The sequence below is a fragment of the Rhinolophus sinicus genome, linkage group LG11 (assembly GCF_036562045.2).
Source record: "Rhinolophus sinicus isolate RSC01 linkage group LG11, ASM3656204v1, whole genome shotgun sequence".
In the NCBI taxonomy this organism is placed as follows: Eukaryota; Metazoa; Chordata; class Mammalia; order Chiroptera; family Rhinolophidae; genus Rhinolophus; species Rhinolophus sinicus.
The window spans coordinates 32,402,031-32,424,653 of NC_133760.1; the positions used below are offsets into that span (position 1 = coordinate 32,402,031).

Below are 22,623 nucleotides of genomic sequence, written 5' to 3' on the forward strand. Positions count from 1 at the left end.
TGTCTCCTGACTGCTTTTACTTTCGAACTAGGAAGCCAGGTCCCCAGCTGAGTGAGGACTGGGGTGAAGTGCTGGAGGTTAGGAAGAGAGAAGCTATAAAATAGTACCTTAGGATAAATGACTGGGCTCTGGGATAAATGCTTGAGGTCAGGAGTCAGGAATTTAAAGTTGGACTAGTCACCATGGCTGTTTTCCTCCAGCCACACTTAGCCACATGGACAGAGTTGAACAGGCAGAGCTAGAACGCTCTGGTTCCTTCATTTCAGTACTGTATTGTATTAAATAAGAATATTGTGTTGTGTGCATATTTTCACTATTTCAAACACTGGTGCAATGAGCATCCTGTGCATGTCACTGCGCTCACGTGGGAAAACTTCTAGTCTAGATACATACTGTGTTTCCCCGAAAATAAGACCTCGCCAGACAATCAGCTCCAATGCGTCTTTTGCAGCAAAAATTAATGTAAGACCCGATCTTATATTACAAGACCCAATCTTATATTATAGTAAAATAAGACTGGGTCTTATGTTAATTTTTGCTCCAAAAGACGCATTAGAGTTGATTGTCTGGCTAGGTCTTATTTTCGGGGAAACAGGGTATTTAGTCTAGGGTATATATGCTGATCACGAGGTATACTTAATTTCAATTTTACTGGATATTGCCAAATTACTCATACCAATTTACCCTCACCAACACTGTAGTAAAAGCTCTCTTTTTCCTCCTGCCAGACTTCTAAATTTTTGCCAGCCTAATAATGGGTACGAAATAGTATCTCACTTTCTTTTGAAATATTGATTTCAAGATTGAGCATCTTTTCATTTATAAGCCAGTCTTCTCAGTGTTATCAACAAATCTCCATTCCACTGCTCATTTAACAAGACTATATTAAGTAATTACTATATGCCTAGCACTGAGATAAGCAGGGGAACAAAAGTTATAGCAAAATAGATGTGGACCCAGCTGTTCTGGTACTCACAATGTAGTGTGGGGTGGGGGGAGAACACCAAATAACCACAAATACAAAAGTGATAACGTGAAGCACATTGACTGTAATCTGTAAAAATGAAAGAGGGAGACCAGTTTAGTTGAAGTAGGACAGTGGCAATAGTGACATGTGCAGTTTTAACAGGTGAGTAAGAATGAACTAGTGTAGCAGCTATAAAGAACTGAGCATGGCCATCGTCAACATGCCTACGAACTGCAGAAGTGTTTGCTTACCTTCCCATGTGGGCAGAGGTGGGCTACATGTGCTGGGGAACATCATGCCTGCCGTCTTGGGAAGTTTTTCTCCTGGCTCCATTTGGCAATTTTGGGACAATTACTCCTGTGCTCAAACCATCTGGTTACATGCTGACCTAGTAATTCCATTTTGGATATTTTATATCCTTCTGGGTATTTCAAAACAAAAAAATATATATATAACTGGGCAAAGACATTAGCTACCACAATACCTAGAATGGGGAGTTGTAAGGATTAACTGAAATGATGGCTATAAAATACTTAGCACAATGTCTCAAAAGTAGTAAGTATTCAATAAATGGTAGCTATTATTAAACTCATGTGGCTGATGAGTTTAGCAGTTAATCCCTCCTCGATACCCACTCTTTAATTTTAGCCAGTCCTGAAAACTGAAAATGACAAACTGACTCTTATTCAACTAAGGCTATTTATTGAAATAATACAATGATATTACAAGGATGCATCTCATGTGGCCTAGAAAGCTGGGTGTTCATAAATGCATGGTGCGTGGTTACTGGGACTACAGAATCCTCTGCTCCATCGGGTACACATATACTGGGCTCCCTCCCTGTCAATGGAGATGTGAGATTCAGAGATTGACCGAATCTAGGCCAGGCTCCACACACAAATAAGTGGTCTCCTTTGGGTCTTCAGGAACTAAGTCTTAATAAACTTCCATAACAGTAGGGTAGTGCTCAGTTGGTTACAATTCATGCCATTCTTACAAAGAGTCCACTATGGGGATTCTCCACACAATCAGCAGCAAAATGAGTTCCTGACAGACATCCTAGCCAAGCAGTAGAAGAGGGTCTGAGTAGAATTATCCATTGTCACACTATGTATCAGACAACACAAGCATGGCCTTAGCATTGTGTGTATGCTAAGCATGGGACATCATAAACAAAGTATTTTTGGGAATGTTAATGTCTTGCAAAGGCAGACCTGCTAGGGAGTAGCTCATCTTGCTCTACATGTGATAGACTCATTGGGCTAGACATCCCAGTATTTTAGCCCCCAGGCACATTTTTCCTGCAAAGAATTACAAAGAATGTTTGGGAGCTGCCTCATTTTGTCCAGGATGAGACAGGAAGATGGATCCTTCTACCTAGCACAGAAGAAAGCCAGTAGGAAAGGTTTATCATCAGCACCACCCATATCACTTCTCCCCATGATTCATCGTTATGGTGGGACATTTGCTTATCTCAGGGAGGAGATGCTCTTGCACGAAAGGGGTCAATGTCTACAGTTGCTTCCAAATTTATCTGCACTCCTGGTGCCAATGAACCAACAAAGGTTCTTGAAATTCCTTCAGGATAGCCTCTCAGAGGCATTAGGGGGCCTTAAGGATTAGAGTGGGTTACTGAAGCTTAGCTCAGGCTTTACTGATGGAAAAGCACCACAGAGATTAAATTTTAAAAAGTTAATTTTTTTTATGGTGAAATATTTCCTCAGCACATATGCTGATTCTCTAAATTGATTTAAAGACAAATTTTATGTCAATAGGTAATTGGGTTTATACTTCTCTACAGTAAAATTAATCTGGGGAAAATACTTCTTAGTTTTGTTTTCCCATTGATCCAAGCTTTGGGGAAGTGCTTTTTCATGGAAGTGTCATAAAAAGCACAGTAAGAGGACTTAATAGTTCTATGAAACTGGCATACGTGATCTGAAAGTATAATTATAATTGGGAAAAGGAAAAAAAATCACCAGTAGTAATTCAACCACTTACAGTTTCTGTTTAACATTTTGGTTTGTAAACTTTCAAGAAGTTGCTTCAAATAAGTTTGTGACAAACTTGCATGTCTTGCTGCCTTCATGCTTTTATGTCCCAACATATCCAACTCATGAGTGCTCATTAAATGTTTGTGCATCTGATTTAAAATTTATTTTAAAGCCCTATGAATTTCAAAATACCTTTTCAGTGGCAAGACCCTGGGGCCAAAAATCCAGGAGACCTGCATCCTCCACCCAGCTTTGCCATTATAAGCTGTATCACCATGTGCAAACCACTTCACATCTTTGGTTTTCAGTTTCTTCATCTGTGCAACAAAGTGGTTGGACCAGTTGATATAATTCTTTGAATGGTGAATTCCTGCAGGTGGAATTGGTTTCCATGGTGAATTCAACGTAAGAGCTGAAATTGGATGCAGTTGTCAAGCAATTTTAAAAAATGAGTTTTGGTCATTACTGCAGGAATTTTATTTATAGAAAAAGGCTGTAAACAGTGAGAGTTACAAGTCAAACTGTTGAAAGTTGGTGATCTCCTGCATATATGTTAAAAAGCTTTATAAAGTCCAATATATAGGCATATCATTTCCAACAGGTTATATATACTTGTATTGTTTTTACAAAAGTCTGCATTCAGATCTGAGAATGTAGCTTTTATTTTAAAAAGTGTCTATTAGCACACAGTTTTCTCTGCACATAACATACACACACACACACAACTCATTACATTCTCAAGCTTTCTCTCCAGTAAGAATCCTCTGATATTGAGTAAGAATAATATTTTAGCTAAAGCTTCTGTACATTCTTTAATTTCAGGGTTCCTAGAGTTTATTGCGCATATGAATTCTCTGGTGTTTAGTGAGAGCTGAGCTGCGACTGAAGTTTTTCCCACATTCCTTACAAGTATAGGGTTTTTCTCCAGTATGAATTCTCTGATGATCATGCAGATTGGTTTTCTTTCGGAAGGCTCGCCCACATTCATTACATTCATAGGGTTTTTCTCCAGTATGAGTTCTCTCATGCTGAATGAGGGATGAACTCTGACTGAAGGCTTTCCCACAGTCAATACATTCATAGGGTTTCTCTCCCGTGTGGGTTCTCTCATGTTGAGTAAGTGATGAACGTCGACTGAAGGCTTCTCCACATTCATTACATTCATAGGGTTTTTCTCCAGTATGAATTCTGTGATGCTCTATGAAACTTGTACTCCTTTTGAAAGCTTTTCCACATACATTACATTGATAGGGTTTCTCTCCAGGATGAGAAATAGGTTGTTGACTGAAGGCCTGCTCACAATCATAGGTGTTCTCTCCAGTATGGATCCTCTGATGGTCAGAAAAGTCTGTAATGTGATTGAAGTCTTCCCCACAGTCATTACAATGATAGGAATTCACTTCAGTCAGAGTGTTTTCATCTTGACTAAGAGATGAGCTGTGCTTGAAATCTATGCTGTAGTTATTGCTTTGGTAAGGTTTGCCTCTCTTATGAATCCTCATATGTTTATAAAGGGATGGGCTCTGACCAAAAGCCCTTCCACAAATGCTACATTCAAAAGGTTTTTCTCCCGTATGAGTCCTCTCATGCTGGACAAGGGAAGAACATCGACTAAAGGCTTTCCCACATTCCTTACATTGGAAGGGTTTCTCTCCACTATGTGTGACCTCATGTTGAGTAAGGGACGTACCATGCCTAAAAGACCTTCCACATAAGTTACATCGATAGGGTTTCTCTCCAGTGTGAATTCTCTGGTGCTGGACGAGGGAGGAGCTGCGCTGGAAGGCTTTCCCACAGAGACTGCACTGATACGGTTTCTCTCCGGTATGAGCATTCTCATGCTGCCCAAGGGATGAGCTATGCCTGAAGGCCTTCCCACACACATTACATTCAAAGGGTTTCTCCCCTGTGTGGATTCTCTGATGCTCAGTAAGTTGTGTCTTCCAGAGGAAGGTTTTTCCACAGTCAGTACATTCATGATGTTTCTTTCCAGGATAAATTCCCTGATCTGTACCGTTGGAGAAAGCTCCCTCTCCTTTATGAGTTTTCTCATGTTTAGTAAGTGATGATCTATGAATAAAAGCTTTTCTACATTTATTACATTTATAAGGTTTCTTTTTTGCAAGGATATTATTCTCATTGAGTAAATCTGAATTATGTCCCAAATTGATTCCAAGTGTATCACATTCACTAGACCTTGAAGGAATGTTCAGTTGTGCAACCAGGTCTGTGTTCAATCTAGAGTTTTCACCAAATTTATTTTGCTCAAACCTTTCCTCTGGTGTGATTATTTTCTTCTGGGTGGATACATCAGGCCCCAGATATCTCTTCCAGTTTTCCTGGTGCCTCTCTAACTGACTACTCGTATCCCAAGCATCTTCTGATGTGGCATGTGAGAGATCATCTGTGCTAAGGGATACTTCAGATATGTTCTGCTGCAGATTTGATGATTTGGCTTCAGGCCTAGTCTTCCAGTCTGAAAGAAATCCAAAGTGCAAAAGACCCCTATTCATTCCCTCTTGTTGAAACAAACTGCTATAGTAGTAATGAGGAAATGGAAGAAATACAAATTATACATGACTCTGTATTAAATTAGTCCTGTAGCTGGGGGAGAAGACCCAAGATAGAGGAAAGGAAGAGTGAAGAGAAGTGATAGTGTGGATTGCAGCTCCAGAGTGAATAGTAAGTGCAGAATGAGGAAGCCCATCTAGGAGGGCTGTTTAGGGAGTAAGGCAATAAGTGAGTATGAGAGTGTTAGGCCCAGATACAAGTGGAATAGGATTACAGTCCACCTTGCAGGACTATCTGCTCTCCATGACTCCAGTCCATTTTACAAACCACCACAGAATTTATCTTCCTAATACATCCATTTTATAATTTCGTTAAAGTCACCTCTGAGGCTCCAGATCTTCAAACCCGGCAGAGAAAATCTGCAGCCAGTGATATAATAGAAATGATTCTTTGATATACTTAGAAATCAAGAGCTATACTTCACAAGAGAAAAAGTAGGCAAATCATCCTGCCCTTACAACTGGGGCTGTGGTTTTAGTCTATTTGAGTTCTGGTTCTATATTAATCATCTCTCTTAACCAAAAAGGATGAACTGATCTCTAAACTTTTGTTTGACCTCAGAATACTAAGGGCACAGAATTACTAATTTCTAGGTTCTAAGAATGGTAACCTTTAAAAACTGAGAGGAAGGTTTCTGGAGTGATGGAAATGTTCCATATTGATAGGACTTTGGTTTAGATGAGTAAATGCACTTGTCAAAATCAACTGGATGGTACATATAAGAGTTATATATTTCATTTTATGTAATTCTTTCTTTAAAAATAAACAAATATTGAGCTTAGTTAATCATATACACCTGGAAGAATGTAGCGGTAAAATATACTCATTCTGCAACTTACTTGGAAATGTATCAAAAAGATAAATTGAGTGATGGATAGATGAAGAAATATGTGATAAAGCAAATATAATAAAACATTAACAACTATAAATTTTGGGTGGTAGGTATATGGTGCTCACTGTGTAATTTTTTCAACTTATATTTGAAAATTTTCAAAATAAAATGTTAGGAAGGAATAAAACAGCAACTATAGGGCTTTAAATCCCAAAATTCCTTATCCTGGAACAAGACTCAATTCTAAGTTCCTGAGAACAGAGAATGCTTTGTATTTCTTTTAGACTACTTCTCCAGCTGGCCTGGTGGCTCAGGTGGTTGGAGCGCTGTGCTCCTAACACCAAGGTCGCCAGTTTGATTCCCACATGGGCCAGTGAGCTGCACCCTCTAAAGCTAAGACTGTGAACAATAGCTCTCCCTGGAGCTGGGCTGCCGCAAGCAGCTGGAGGTTGGCGTAAGCTGCCGTGAGCTGCCAAGTGCTGCCGCGGGCTGCTGTGTGCTGCCATGAGCGGCCGGCGGTCAGCATGAGTGGCCGGCAACCATTGTGAGCTGCCGTGGGCTGCTGTGTGCTGCCGTGGTCTACAGAGTACTGCCATGAGTGGCCAGCAGCCAGCATGAGTGGCTGGTAGCCAGTGAGAGCTGCCATGAGCTGCTCTGAGCAGCCGACCAGCGACTGGTGACTGACTGCTTCAGCTGGGGGAGCGCAAGGCTCATAATACCAGCATGGGCCAGGGAGCTGTGTCCTACACAACTAGACTGTCAAACAACAGCTTGAACCGGAGTGGGGGGCGTGGGGGGGAAGAGGCGGAAGAAAGGGGGAAAAAAAAAGAATACTTCTCAGTGGGACATTCAAAAAATGTTTGTTGAAATAAATGCATGATAAAGTGCTCTCCCCAGCCAGACTCCATAACAATCAATCAAGTCATTTCTGACTGCCTTTTACATGCTTTGCAACACCAATAGAATATATAGAAATAAAATATTCTCCAGGTGCTTGAAATCTAAAAATAGAAACAAGACTCAATCTTTTGACAACTTAAAAGAAAAAAGCTCATCAGATGGTATATTGTTAAATATGAATTTGTGTGGTAGAGATGATATAAATGGTATTTGTGATCAGGGTAGGAAATAGTAAATATATTAGTATATATTAGGTTTCATGAATTAGACAGACCTTGAAGTTAAAGAATAGATGGCTTTGGATAGGGAGAAAGTATTATCTAATGAAGGAAAGTATATGCTACTTACAGAAAACATAAAAAAGAAGTTCAGCCTCAATGGTGCTTGCTTTAGCACGAATAGAAAGATAATACTGGAAGGTATGATGGCGACTTAAATTAAGGGAGTTTCTGTTTCCTATGATGAGATACAGGTAGTAATGGCAAGGTTTTGTCATAGGTGGGTGGTTTATGAAGATAAAGTGTTAAATCCAATATGGTCCATTAAGTGATGAATCAACAAAATGTGGTACACGCATGTAATGGAATATTACTCAGAAATACAAAGGAATGAAGTAATATAAGCTACAACATAAATGAGCCTAGAAAACATTACGCTGAGTGAAAGATGCCAGTCACAAAGGGCTACATATCATATGATTCCATTTATAGAAAATATCTAAAATAGGCAAATCCATAGAGATAAAAGTAGATTAATGGTTGCCGGAAAAGGGGGGTAATGGGGAATAAAAAGTGACTGTTACTGGATATGGGTTTTTTTTTTTGGGGGGGGTACTTTTGCAATTAGACAATGGTGATGTTTGCACAACTCTGTATGTATCTGAAAAATCACTGAATTTTACACTTTAAAAGGGTGAATTTTATATTTTGTGAATTATATCTCAGCAAAGCTATGATTTAAAAAAATCCAATATGAATTATAAAAAGAAAAGGTAGAGTGAGCAGTTTCAACTAGGAATCATAGTAAATTAAGCCTAGGGCTTGGTTTAAGATATCACCAGTGGAAGTTAAAAGGCAGGAAAATCTAAGATACTTCTCAAAGGAGGAAAGTAACCTGGGTTGAAAGAAAAAGATGAAACTACCTAGGGTGTCTGGCTTGAGAGATTAGAAATCCAGTGGTTTATAATAGGCAAGGGGAGAAATGGGTAATGGGCAAGGTAGCAAAATGTGCTGGCTGGAAATGAAAACTGGTTAATTTAGATTTTACATCTTTAATAAGATCTGCACGGGTCTTCCCAGTGGAGGTGTCCTATGAGAACAAAAAAAAAGTGACCAGGGTACAAGTAAGGATGATTTCTGAGTCTACAGCATAAATAAAGAGCTGCAACTACCAGAACGGAGGCACCCTTTAAGGGAGGTAATAGAGAAAGAATGGGGAGGAGGCTGGAGGGCAGACTCCCTGGCAGATCTGCTTAGGAGGAAAGCAGGAAAAGCCAAAGACCTAAAGCCAAAAAGCACTTAACAAGCAGGAAGACCAGGAGAGGATGATACTCCAGAAACTGCAGAGGGAGGCAATGAATCAAATCAGCACGAACGCAGGATGAAAGGAAGATCATGTGCTCCCCAGACAGGTGTTAGAGGAGTGTAGTCAGGGAACGAAGTCTGAAAACAAGTTACGAAGGGAGGGACAATCAAAGCTGTGGGTATTTCCTACAAGACTGGGGCATGTGACAGTGAAAGCAGTAAGACAAAAGGAGGAGAAATGGAAGTTCAATTACATCTCAATGAGTAAGAAAAGGGATCGCTATAAATAATGGCAGGAGACTGAGGACACCAGAGGAGAAAATAATCCAGCAATCAGGGTTCCAGGATAGAGAGAGATGGGATTTTGAGTATAGTACAAAGAGGCATCTTCTCCTCTGAGACCTACCCTACAGGAGAGGGGAGACATCCAGAAGTGTCATCCAGGAGATGGTGCAGCCTCCTCTGCCAGTCTAGCTGCTGCCAGAACAGAATTTGAAGGTGCTTCCCCCTCCCTCAGCTGTGCCATTGTCTGGACTGATACCTACATGCTTGATTCTCACTCATTTATTTACCTGGACAAAAAGGTCTTTGGATTTCTCCCTCTGAGAGCCACGGCTCTTGTCCTTGTTCCAATTTGAAGATCACCTCTGGCTTGGAAACTTGATATCCTGCTCATAGGTAAAAACACAAGATTTGATTGTACAAGTGGACAAAAGAATCCTCGTACAAGTCCATACTAGTCCTTGAACCTCAGGACCTCTGAAGGGAAAAAAAAGGTGCAACTTGAGGAGTCAGGCAATCAAATGGCTTATTTCCAGGTCTGCAAAAGAAAAGAACTTTTACTTAAAGAGCAGGCTCAGAAACCTGTATGGCTGGGTCCCCAAAAGATGAACAAGCTCTGACCCTGAATGTACTGCTCAGTCACCCAAGATATAGTCAGAGCCCCATAACCTTAGCAACTTAGAAAAGAAAGACACTGAGACCTAGTCCTTACCAAGAGAAACCAGGTTGCTGTAGTTCTCCAGCATCACATCCCTGTACAAGCGCCTCTGAGCAGGGTCCACGTGGCGCCACTCTTCCTGGGTGAAGTCCACAGCCACATCCTTGAATGTCACTGATTCCTGTAGGATCACATTCCTGCTCAAGTAGGACCAACCCCACAAATGTTCCCATGGCAATACTGGGGACACACTGTAGGGCCTATCAAAAGTAATGATCACACATTTGATAAGCTGAGGGAGCAATGCTGGGTTAAATATACTAGTTGTTCACATAATTTTATAAATAATCTAATATCCAGGCAGAGAAGTAATGAGGGGCAATATGTCCCTACATAGCTTTCATCTTGTTTCCCTTCAAAGCCAAGCCATTTATACAAACACCCAATGCCTCCCTGCCCTTGCACTTCCTTTGTTCCAAAATCCAAACACGGTGGGAAGTAAAAAGTGGCAGTCCTCTTTCACCCCCATCACCAATTCCGCTTTACTCCCTAGAAATAACCACTGTTTGGTGCATACACTTTAAGAGTTCCTTTTCCATGTTTCTCTCTCTCTCTCACACACACACACACACACACACACACACACACACAGTGTCTTGTTTTGTGAAATATTGTTTTACAACTCATTATATTTTGATGTATTTTGATATTTAACTATGTATCTTAGGGAATCTTCCCACAGCAGTCGATATTATTTCACCTTATTCCTTGGAATTGCTTCATAGCACTCCATACTATAGCTGTATCATAACATACCCATTACCTAATACCAACAGTACTCACTGTACTAAGAATAAGATTCCAGGGGGTGGCCAGATGGCTCAGTTGGTTAGAGCGCAAGTTCTGAACACGAGTTGCCAGTTTGATTCCCACATGGGCCAGTGAGCTGCGCCCTCCACAACTACATTGAAGACAATGAGCTGCAGCTGAGCTGCCAGAAGGGCGGCTGGATGGCTCAGTTGGTTAGAGCATAAGCTCTTAACAAGACTGCCAGTTCAATTCCCACATGGGATGGTGGGCTGTCCCACTAAAACTAAAATTGAAAATGGCGACTGGACTTGGAGCGGAGCTGCGCCTTCCACAACTAGACTGAAGGACAACGACTTGGAGCGGATGGGACCTGGAGAAACACACAGTTCCCCAATAAAAAAAAATTAAAGGGGCTGGCCCAGTGGCTCCAGGCAGTTGGAGCTCCACGCTCCTTACTCCGAAGGCTGCTGGTTTGATTCCCACATGGGCCAGTGGGCTCTCAACCACAAGGTTGCCGGTTCAACTCCTCGAGTCCCGCAAGGGATGGTGGACAGCGCCCCCTGCAACTAAGATTGAACATGGCACCTTGAGCTGAGCTGCCTCCCGGATGGCTCAGTTGGTTGGAGCGCATCCTCTCAACCACAAGGTTGTCGGTTCGACTCCTGCAAGGGATGGTGGGCTGTGCCCCCTGCAACTAGCAACGGCAACTGGACCTGGAGCTGAGCTGCGCCCTCCACAACTAAGATTGAAAGGACAACTTGACTTGGAAAAAAGTCCTGGAAGTACACACTGTTCCCCAATAAAGTCCTGTTCCCCTTTCCCAATTAAAAAAAAATCTAAAAAACATTGAAAAAAAAAAAAAGATTCCAACTCCCCATCACTCACTGGGCTCTAGTCGTGCTGACCTTGCTGATCCCTGAACACCTCACACTGTTCCCAGCCTGGGTTTTTATGCTTGCTACTCCCTCTCCCCCTAGGATCTCCATATGGTTGACAACTAGTTACTCCTTATTTAGGGTTCATCTCCAGCATTGCCTCCTCAGAAGAGCTGTCTTAGCACCTTCCTCTAATTCACTCTCCTTAATACCGTGTTTCCCCGAAAATAAGACCTTATTTTATTATAAATAAAATAAGACCGGGTCTTATATTTTTGCTCCAAAAGACGCATTAGAGCTGATTGTCCGGCTAGGTCTTATTTTCGGGGAAACACGGTATTACCATGTTTTCCCTCCTAGCACAGGTATCTCTCACTGTCCAAATTCCCACCACCTGAACTCAGGAACCAAATAGATTCAGAAGAAAAGAACAGTTGTACTTATAACCAGTATCTGAGATTGCTTACTTGTGAGCTTGTCTGTGTCCCCTACCGGGAGCTCCATGAGAATGGGGACTTTATCCTCTTCATCATAGCTATTAATATACGCCTAGGCGGATGCCCAGCACAAATACCCAGTGAGTGAATAAACGGAGCAGGCTCCATTAATAGACATTTGGATTATTCCCAATATTTTGCTACTACAAACATTATGGCCACAAATATTGTTCGTGCAATTATGAAGAATTTCTCAAGGATAGCTAGTTAGAATTGGAATTGTTAGGTCAAAGGTCTTTTCACGTTTCTTACCCCACTCCAATCACTTCTCCCTCATCAACCCACTGAAACTAGGCTGGCTGAGGCCCCCAGTGTCTCTCATGAGTTCTGATGCTCGTGGGGTTTTTTTTCTTGCCTCACTAGGCCCTGTTAAGCCATGAAATACCTGTCACCACGCCCTATTTGAAGAATCTCCTTTATCCTGGTTAGATTTCTACCTCAAGAAGGATACAATCAAGTATGGTAAAGACAGTTAGTATAAAAAGACATTGAAAGCAGAGCCATGAGTTTGCTGGAGCAGTGAGGGAAGGTTACTTGGGGGCTTCTGCCTTATTTCGTGCCCTTCTCCCAATGAGCTTGGCTAGAGCTGAACTGGACTTCTTTTAGTTTCCTGGTAAGTATCCTCTCCCCACCCTCCCACCTGTCTTTCCCTTGCTAATTCCATTTCATACTTCGGTGTTGGTTAGCAGATTTTCAGTGAAGTCTTCTGATCCCCCACTGGGGGGTCAATCCTTGTATTACATGCTTCCAGCCACTTGGCACACCCACAATTATTCAAATAGACCTAATACCTTATTTAATGCTTGTTTTCCTAGTTAGATGTGAGCATTATGAAGGCAGTGACTATACCTTTTTTTAACTTGAAAACACCAGTGTTCAGCAAGTACCTGACCCACACTAAATATCTGTTTCCTGACTGAGTTGACATTTAAGATGATTGAGATCTGAATTTTAGAGAAGACAGGTGGGGCCCAACCTACTGAGTGAGGCGCGTGACTGCATTCATACACAACGCTGATTCCTCCACATCACACCCCTGCTCATACCCCACAGGAACAGGGAAGGGATGAAGATGGTAGATTTTTCTGACCGAGGTCAGGGGTCTGTGCCAAGTAGATGACACTAGATATTTACTAGGTGCCTGGCTTTACCATATGCACTATGGCAGAATAAAAATGCCAATGAAAAAGCACTGCAGTCCTTGAATAGGTTTCAGTTTATTTTAAAATGAAAATTTTATTAGAGCACGATATGAGACAATGCATAAAGTAAGCTGCTGTAAGTGTGTAGAGAAGACCGGGAGACAGAGCAGCCTCAGAGTAGGCTATGCACTAGGCCTCTGGATGGGAGAAGAAAAAGTGGGAATCCAATCCCGGGACTGAGAAGTTTGAGAAGGAAAGCTAGACTCAGGATGCACCTGGCCAGCAGGGTAAACGGGATTGGACCAAGGCAGACATTTTAAGTTAGGCTGTGAGAAATGACACCCTCTCCCCATTGCCTACTCTGTCCCTCAAGCATACAGCCCTTTGGTTTAGTAACAGATAGTGGGTGAGCAACCTGGATTCCGTCGCTTAACTGGTTCCGCATACTTAACACAAGGTCTCCCAACTTTATTCTGCGTCCCCAAATAGGTTGCACTAATGGTAAAGAATGTGCTGACCAGTAAACACATGTCTACTCTAAGCCACTCACCATTTCTTGCTTTGGCGGGGCAACAACTAGCTTCTGTTCTTCTACTCTTGGTCCCACCAACTCTTTTTCTTATGCACTATCAGCGTCACTTCTCTAACACACAAATTTTGATCAGGCTGATAAACCTTTTTCTTCCCACTTTCCCCCATTCCTACCATCCTCACCCTACTTCATGCCACCATCATTTCTTACCTGGACCACTGTTACAACCTCCTAATTTTCTCTTCTTTTCCACTGATGCCCTCCCCACCCCCAAGTCTGCTTTCCATATAACTAGAGTGATCTTGTTAAAACTGTCCGAGCAAGTCACTTCTTTGCTTTAAATCCTCTGATGGCATCCCAATTCATCCCAAGGAAAATCCCAAGTCTTTATCGTGGCCCACATGGCCCTTCACAATCTGGCCCCCACTATCTCCCTGACTTCACCTTGAACCTCATCCCTGACCTACTGCTCTCTCCCCTTCACTCACCATGCCCTCCCTGTAATTCCCAGAATAAGTTACCCCTGCTTCTGTCTTGGAGTCTTTGCTCTGACTCTTCCTTGACGTGGAAGCCTCTTTCTGCAGATATAGAGGCTCCCCACTCACTGCCTTTAGCCCTTTGCTCAAAAGTCACTTCAGCAACCTTCCCTGACAAGCCTACATAAAATAGCACCCCCACCCTACACTGTCACTGTTTTTTCTTTTCCCTTTTCATAGTTCTTACCATCTGACATATATTTTTGTTTACAGTCTGTCTCCCACAGCAGAATGTCAATTCCAAGAGAGCAGGAATATTATCTATTTTCTTTATGATTGAATCTCCATTGCCTAGAACAGGCCTGGCACATAGTGGGTGCTCCATAAATGTTTAATATATATGTTTCTTAAGATCAAAATTAGATTCCTTAGTGTGAGCTTCAGAGCCCGTCATAACCTAGCCCCACCTCACATCCACAGCCTCAGCTCTCGCTTCTCCTCCTCATACACCATAATTCAACATGCAGAAGAGTTAGAGCTCCTTGAAACCAAACGATCTCTTTTGTCTCTGCAAGTCTTGCTTCAAAATGCTCGGGCTTCCCTCCTCTGCCAATCTAACGCTGATTCTCTCACTAAGACTCGATCACGTTCTCTCCTTGGGGGCTCCTTTCCTACCCCCAGGTCTGGACTAAGTGCCGTCTCACCCCCCCCACGGCTCCCCTCCCTGGGCCTCTTTCACACTGCATTATAGTTTCTGTTACCTATTGTTCACTGTGTTCTAGAGGGTCGAGACCTTGTCACAGGCACCTTCAGCTCTCCAGAGGGCACAACCATTTTGGTCCTTAGACAATCAAGAGTGCGCAAGATTAAGTAAGTAAAATGTACTCTGCGATCCTCGCTGTGAGTCAGCCGCTCTGAATCAGGGCAACTTCTGGGCATCCCTCGTGCTACAGGTCACACCCTGGACTGTAGTAAAATGATCCAGTAACATCTTGTAGACACTGCTTACCCTTCTTCCAGATACAACTGGACCTCAACATAAACTCCCTTTAAAAATTAACAAGTATCAATGTTCCCCTTCTTCATGCTGACATACAAGAACTTTGCCCAAATACTGGAGCCCAAATCAAAGAACTGGAAATAGCATATACTAAGTTCAGAAGACTCAATTTCATGGGTCCCTAAATAGCCCCACAACTAGTAAATGTGTAATATTCTTGGTACATGGCAGACTTCCTAGAGATCCAATTTTCTCATCTATAACATGGGTTCCCTGAACTAAAGAAGTAAGAGTTTTAAGAGCAGAAGGGCGGAAAAGGCACTTCCAGAAAGGACGTGTGCAAATATAAAGTGACACAGTCCTCCAACTCTAATATATACCAATTCTGGAGGAGGCATCTGCTCAAATTATAACTCAGTCATTTTGAAACTCTGCAAAGCTAAAAACCACAGACTGGCAGCTAATGTGTAAAAACAATCCAATTTATAAAAACTACCCCCCATCGAGACCAACTTAGTTTGCCCAATTAGAACACATTAAATTTCCTGGCATACAATATGGTGTTTTCACTCAAATACTCAGTGCTCTCTGATACCAGACCAGTAATAGTTTGGTGAGCTGAGAGTCAATAGCATACCTAACAATGGGGATCAGACAGAAGAACCATTATGACTGACAGCCTTTATACATATACACAAATGCCCTACTTAGGCTAATGACATCACCATCTATAGTATCCCAATGGGAAACCTGGACCTCATCCATGACTCTTCAATTTTCCTTTATGCCCTGGAATCACCAAGAGCCTCAAAAATGTCTCCTATATTCAGTCTCTCCCCTTCACCTGTCAAATCCAGCTCAAATCCTCCCTTGCCAAAAAATGGCATTAGGCCAGGCAATAATATTCTAGATCTACACTGTCTAATATGGTAAACCACTAGCCACATATAGCTACTGAGCACTTGCAATGCGGCTAGTCCAAATTGGATGTGTGATAAGTGTAAAATACACACTGGATTTCAAAGACTTAGTACCCCTGCCTCCCAAAAAAGTAAAATATAATACCTCATTCATAATTTTAAAATATTGATTTATGTAGATAGAAATTGATAATACTTTGGCTGTATTGGGTTAAGTAATATTACAAAAATTAATTTTACCTGTTTCTTTCCATTGTGACTACTAGAAAATTTTAAATTACACATGTAGCTTATATTGTTTTAGACAGCAACATTCTAGCTTTCCACCTTAGGCCATTCTCTCACCTACTGTATCATCTTTCTCTCAAACTTTGCCTCCTGCCATACACCCCGTGCTTCTACCACATGGCCTCTGTCCTGATTACATCATTGTTTTGTCTCCTTGCCTTTGTACGTACTGAGCATCATTACTGTCTTCCCTCAGTTCTACAGAGGAAATTCTAGTCATCCTTCTACAACCAATTCAATGGCCCTTCCCTTCTGAAGCTTTTCCAGAGCTCTTATTTTCCCCCACCCCCTTCAGCATTTCCTCCACATCTCCATTTCAGAACTGTAGCTGTTTATTCATGTTTTTCTACCCTAACAATTTTTCAAACTCTTTTTCATTTTAATACCTCCAAAGCCAAGCATGTGGAAACTGTGGGCAATCACATGGGCAAAAAAACCCAAAATTTGCCCATCCATGGAGGGCCCTGCTAAACAGCTTTTAAAACCTCCTCAGTGATTCAGGAGAATCGAACCACAGCTACCATGTATTAAACACCACCGGCCAGTGCTGAGCTCAGTCATGTGTGTGAACCCTCTCACTAAATTTTCTCATTGAAGCCTTACCGCCACCCCAAGGGGAGCAGGCGCTTTCCAAACCCTGCTCCCCTGACTGGTTCTGAAGTGTGACCCTGGTTAAGAACTGCTGCCTGGCACACTCCAATAATGTCTGCTGAGTGAACAGAGTCCAGGTAATTCTTACTTAAGGAAAACGAGGGGTCATTTTGAGTATTAAGAAAATTTACAGGTCAGTGAATTAAATTCTTGGATGATAAAAAGTGCTAAACAGAAAAAATGATGACATTAATAGCCAAATATAAGAGCAGTTTCCTCTTAAACACCAGCCAGAGAAACCTGACAAATCCAGTAAAAACATAAAAATAAATGAATTTAAACGTAAGTAAAATACGCAGTAGTGTGTTAAGAAATGTGAAAAATCTTAATGCAGTAAATAAATTTAAATTCAAAATGACCAATGTTGACACAAAAAAATAGAAACCTTAATAATTATGTTGGAAATAGAGAAAATTGTTCCCAAATCATCCTCTCTATAAAAATCCTGGGTCTAAATGTTTTACAGGTAAATTGTTTCAAAAGACAGAAAAAGATGAAAAGCAATCTGAGTGGCTACAAATTAAGGATAAGCATGACGTCAAAAGTTGTCAAAAATCTTTCTCTGAGGGCTATTTCACTTAATAGAGATGTAAAGAATTTCTTTTAATTGTATTTTCAAAAAATCTACTGTAACCAATGGATTTTATCCAAGTATTATTTAGCAGCAAGTATAAAATGGATGCTTGGGGTTAAGTGGTTATGAATGTTTGCACATGTGACACCCACTTACCACATGTGTACTTTGGAGCAAGGGATGAAAGGAGTTACGTGGCCCTGCCCAAAACGAACTGCAAGCATAGAGAAGGATGGGAAACAAACCACTCCACAGGACATAAGAACAGTACTATAACAGGAGTGCACAACTGCTATGGGAACGCTCAAGAGGGGCACCTGATCTTACCCAAGGCAAGGAGTGTCTGAGCTAAGGCTTGAAGACCAGCTCGTCAGCGGAGGAAGAGGCTGAGAAAGGGGACTCCCAGACAGAGAGCTCGAACGTCCCTGACTGCAGATACCCTGATCTAGGTTCAGCGAGTGCTTGGCTGAACCTAGGGGCTTCCCCGGGGCCCAGGAGCCTCCTGTCTGAGTTTGGGTGACCTGAGGCAGCTTTTGCTGGGTCTACTCATCCTGATGATCTAACTACAGAGCTCTTGGGATCTGGAGTCAAGAGACCAGGCCCATTCCCTCCCAATTTCCTCCAGTTCCATGTAGAAAACCAAGAAACCTGGTCTCCATATGCAGCTTTTCTCTTAAAACTTTCCCAATTTCTTACTGTTCTGGTGGCTTCAGCTTTAACAATGGCAAACACTTTGTTTTACTCCTAACTAAAAATGTAATACACATAGTGTTTACATAGAAATAACTACTAACAATTCTATAGAGTCTAAGGATTTTCAGGGTATTCCCCTTTCACCCATCTCTGCTCCCATTTGCCTCCTGCGGTGGGCCACTTCCGGGTATTTGTCCCACCCACCAAAACACCTCAGAGCCCCGACTTTGAAACTTTTCCCCCCAGGAAAGTGAAAGTGATGTATTCCCAACTTTGAAACTCTTGCTCCTATACTTCGTGTTATTCACAACACTCTTTAAAAACTAAGAAGAAACTGTACTAGTTCCCTGCTCAAAATCACTGGCTCAAGCTGTACTGGGCTCCTTGCTGTTCCTTGAACACACCAAACACACATCCTGCTGTTTCCAAAGAATTCTTTCCCAGACCTCCTTCAAGTCTCTCAGATGTCACCACTTAGCTTCGGAAGGCTTACCCTGGCCACTCTATTTAAAACTGCACTCCCACCACAAGCCCCTAACTCCCCCCCTCAATCCCCTTTACCTTTCTCTAAATTTTTTTTTGAGGTACTGTCACCTTCTGGGATATCATATACTTTACTTATTTACTAAATTTTTCTGTCTTCTCTTTCTAGGATGTAAGCTCCACAAAAGCAGAGACCTTTATAAATTTTGTTCACTAATGTATCCCCACCACCTAGAAAAGTGTCTTAACACATCATAGGCGTATAGTGACTCTGCTGAATGAATACATGAATGAATGAACAGGTTACCAAGACCCAAAGAAAAAAGTCCAAACTCCCTTCTATTCTCATCTACCCAATGTCTTCAGCCTACAGGACAACAGTTTCAGGAAAATGTCCCTCATCTTCTTGCCTCCGAACTCCCCTGTACTCCCATCCCCTTCAAGTTTACCTGCTTAGACTCTGACTTTCCCACAGGCAGAATTTCCTCTCCGCTCTCTGTACTCACAGCAGCCTCTCAACCTCTGCAACAACACTTAACACCTTTTTGGGCTATACTTCTGCATGAGACTGTCTTCCTCCACTAAACCAACTTCCACAGGACATATAATAAATAATCCTAAAATAATCCCCATTAGGATGGCTGGTTTGCTCAATGGTTAGAGTGCAGTGCTCATAACACCAAGGTCACCGGTTTGATTCCCACATGGGCCAGTGAGCTGCACCCCCCACAACTAGATTGAAAAAAACGACTTTTCCAGGTCCTGATGGGTCCTGGAAAAACACAGTTCCCCAATATGCCCACCTCAAAAACAAAACAAAAAAATAAAAAAAAAATAAAAAAAGCCCCCATTGTAGGGCCACTATTCTATTTTGCCCTTCAGCCCGTTAGGTGATTCAAGTGGACTATCAGTCCGTTCCATAACAGCATAATTGAAGCAGAATGCTTGGGGGACATAACTTTAAAAGTGAAGCTTAAAGCTGTCCATAAAATTCACTGTTCAGAACACGAATCCACTTTCACCGTTAAAAAGGCAACCCACCACCCCTATGGAAAGGATCACCCCCGCCATGAGGTGTCAAGACATCCTAATTCTCACAGCCTATTGAAGCTACACTTCCTATAGAAAAGTGCTGATGACAGCGGTTTGCTGTCTCTCCTCAAACCAAATAAATGTCTTGTTCTAGTACTGTTACTTGTCTTACTCCTTAAGGCTCACCCCTGTAAAAAAAAAACAACACTCAAGAAATAAAAGATAAAAGCATATCATGTTATATTGTGTTTAATTTACTCTAAACTGCTTTTACAGAGCATTACTAGTCGGTATTTTTATCTTGGTTGATCTTGTCCCACACACATAGCAACTGAAATCTGATTTTTCCTTAATTCTAAAGAGAGTGTGGATTAAAATACCATCTGGACCGTGTTGCACTTTCACCAATACACTTTATGCAAAATCAGTGGATAACTTGAGTTGTGATGCTTCTAGAAAACGCCTCCTCCCTCATGAGAACAAATGGGTTCATAAATCAGCTTCATATTAATTACATTGAAGGATGGACATCGGGGGATGTGCACTATTATAACTTTGTTAAAGCAGAAAAAGATGAAAAGCTACACCACAAGTCCTCCTTGGGTTTTTTTTTTTTTTTTTCCTCCTTGCCCAAGAGAGCCCATCTCTAGCCTCTTCCCAGGCAAATCCAAACCCGACTTCTTCGGTCCCTTAAAGTCCCTCCATGGCCCCTGGATCAGAAGCTTGGCTCCTCTCTCCTTCACTTACTGACAATCACTTCCTCTTGTAGTTTTCTGTCCTGTCACACCACCCTCTCCATTCCTTATTTACAGAGTTCAAGGAACTGACTTGGCACTCAGGATTCTCAACACTGACACTTCCCAACACATCCACTCTTAATTCCTCCCAGATCACCACAAAACCCCATCCTCTCCTCCCACCAGTGCGGCCCCCATTTTGGGAAGCCTGCTCCCCCAGCTCTGGACACCTTGGGTTTCACACGGCCAGGAGGCTGAGGGGGCGACTGAGCCAGGAAGGGGAGTCGCCAGGAAGAGAACAATGACTGCTCCAAACATGCCCCGTAGTAAGGACCACGCTGCTCACCTGGGGCGCGGCCGTCGGAGGCCTCGGGGCCATTCCTGCCTCGCCGGGGCCCGGATCCCAGATAGGGACTGGGGAAAGAAGAGAGGGCCCACTTACCCGGTTGCAACCGCCGACCCCACCCCGTCTCGCCGGGCCCGCCTCCGCCCCTCAGACACTTCTCCTGGGGAAAGGAGTGGAGAGGTGCCTGAGCCCCGCGTGGGTCTGCCGCTCCTCACTCCCCATATTAAAGGTTCACCGCGTCCAGGACACAGTCCTCTGGCCACGCCTAGTCCCACCCGCAGGATGATGGGCGCGGCCCCACGGACACCAGCCAAACCCGTGGGAGGTGCTGCCCGGACCCGCGCACTCGGAATCACCGCCTCCTGGGGTCTCCGGATTTTGCGACCTCAGGCCCACCCAGGGGTCTGGCCTGCTCCTCCCGCCCCTGCTGCAGGCTCAGTCCTCTCCAATTCTGAGGAACAGAGGGGCGGCCCAAGCGGCCTTAGACGCACCGGGGCCGGACAATGGCCGCAGCGGCGGGGGAGAGCCGGAAGTGCGCCTGCGCACGTGGAGCCTGGCGCCCGCAACCCTGGGGTCGCGGCGAGCGTGCGGACTACACTTCCCAGAGGCCCCCGCGCGTGGGCCCTCAGAGCGGGCCTGGGAGGACGCAGCCCATCCTTCCCGGCGCAGCCGTAGGGTGCGCTGTGAAAGCCTAGAGAGTCCGAGAGCCTGGCTTGATTACTCTTACGTCCACTTATTCCAATAATAGTTACCGAGCGAGACTCTCCTCTTGTGCCTGAGGAGTGTTGCTAGGGACAGGATACAGCTGATCAGACCGGAAAAGACCCAGTTTGGGGGGAGCGAGCTTACACTCCTGTGGAGGAGGGCAACAATAAAAATGTAAACAGATCAACAAAATAATTTCAAGTACTGACTTCAGCTATAGGAATAAGAAGGTGAAGAGAGTTGGGACGACGTTGCATCTTCATCGCAAAATGCTATGTCCTTCGCCTCTTCTATGTCACCTTCCCCCACGTTATGCCACCTTACCGAAAGTTTGGACACTGACTCCTCAAATCACACCTGCTACAACTAAGACATTTGATAAAATGTTTAATGGTAATACAGGAGAGAAAAAAATAAACTTCAGATAAATTCCTGGCCTCCTGAACAGTGTGCAGAAGCAAATCATTCTACCATGTTATTTCATTCCTTGGTATCCCATTGCTCAGAATTTTGTGCTTGGGACAAGCTATAAATGATGGAACATTTCAACACCTACATAGGTGAAAGCCTGTCTAGGGTACAACGATTAGATTTATATAATTATGTTTTATATATAATAAATAATCAGTCTACATTTCCTAGACTTAGACTTAATTTCTTAACATTAGAGTATCACATATTCACCTGGCAGAAAATGATTGCAAGTAAATGTTCCTTTTGTTACACTGCTTTATCAAGAGGATGGATGTTTAAAAAAAAATTAATGCTTTCTACCATTGCTGCATAAATGTAATGCTCTGGAACAAGCAGAAAGTGTAAATCAGAAATATGAATGAGTGGCTTAAGGAGGCCTCTCTGAGGCAGTGACTTAATAGCTGAGACTTAAAGAGGCAACTGCAGGAACACGAGGGAGAAAAGAATTCCAGGCTGAAGGAACTGAGGGTGCAAAAGCCCTGAGGTGGAAATAAATTTGATGTGTTTTAGGAACATGCCCAATGCAGCTATAGGGAGAGGAGAGTGAGAAGAGTAGAGGCAGGACGGACAGGCTGGGGTGGTTAGAATGCAAGGTTCTGGAGGCTGTGATAAGTAGTGTGGGCTTTACTTTGAGTGTGATGGGAGCCACTGGATTAGGAGC

At 42.9% G+C, this 22,623-nt stretch overlaps 1 protein-coding gene across 10 annotated transcripts; it reads right to left on the reverse strand.

The window, feature by feature from the left end:
* Positions 1-570: 570 nt before the first annotated feature.
* On the reverse strand, positions 571-21,361 carry ZFP90 (ZFP90 zinc finger protein). 10 transcript variants are annotated; one of them, XM_074314678.1, is made up of 6 exons: positions 20,999-21,323; positions 20,784-20,851; positions 9,782-9,908; positions 9,360-9,455; positions 3,154-3,331; positions 571-1,807 (listed from the first exon to the last, which is right to left on the reverse strand). In XM_074314678.1, exons 1-6 carry the CDS (start codon positions 21,003-21,005, stop codon positions 1,714-1,716), a joined length of 570 nt encoding a protein of 189 aa, XP_074170779.1. In that variant the 5' UTR covers positions 21,006-21,323; the 3' UTR covers positions 571-1,713. The 10 variants fall into 10 exon arrangements, with proteins under 10 accessions (XP_074170779.1, XP_019612219.2, XP_074170777.1 ...); XM_019756660.2 differs by lacking the exons at positions 571-1,807; positions 3,154-3,331 and adding an exon at positions 3,424-5,437 and having other exon boundaries at positions 21,275-21,361; XM_074314676.1 differs by lacking the exons at positions 571-1,807; positions 3,154-3,331 and adding an exon at positions 3,424-5,437 and having other exon boundaries at positions 21,140-21,318.
* Between the last annotated feature and the right edge of the window lie 1,262 nt (positions 21,362-22,623).

Bases quoted from the DNA above. Each gene is read 5' to 3' on its own strand.
- ZFP90 (XM_074314674.1), bottom strand. The intron at 9,909-20,783 runs GTGAGCAGCGTG...GTGATCCTACAG, and splicing joins CTCCGACGGCCGCGCCCCAG to GAATCAGTGACATTCAAGGA. The intron at 5,438-9,359 runs GTAAATAAATGA...GATTTCTTTCAG, and splicing joins CCAAAGACCTTTTTGTCCAG to ACTGGAAGACTAGGCCTGAA.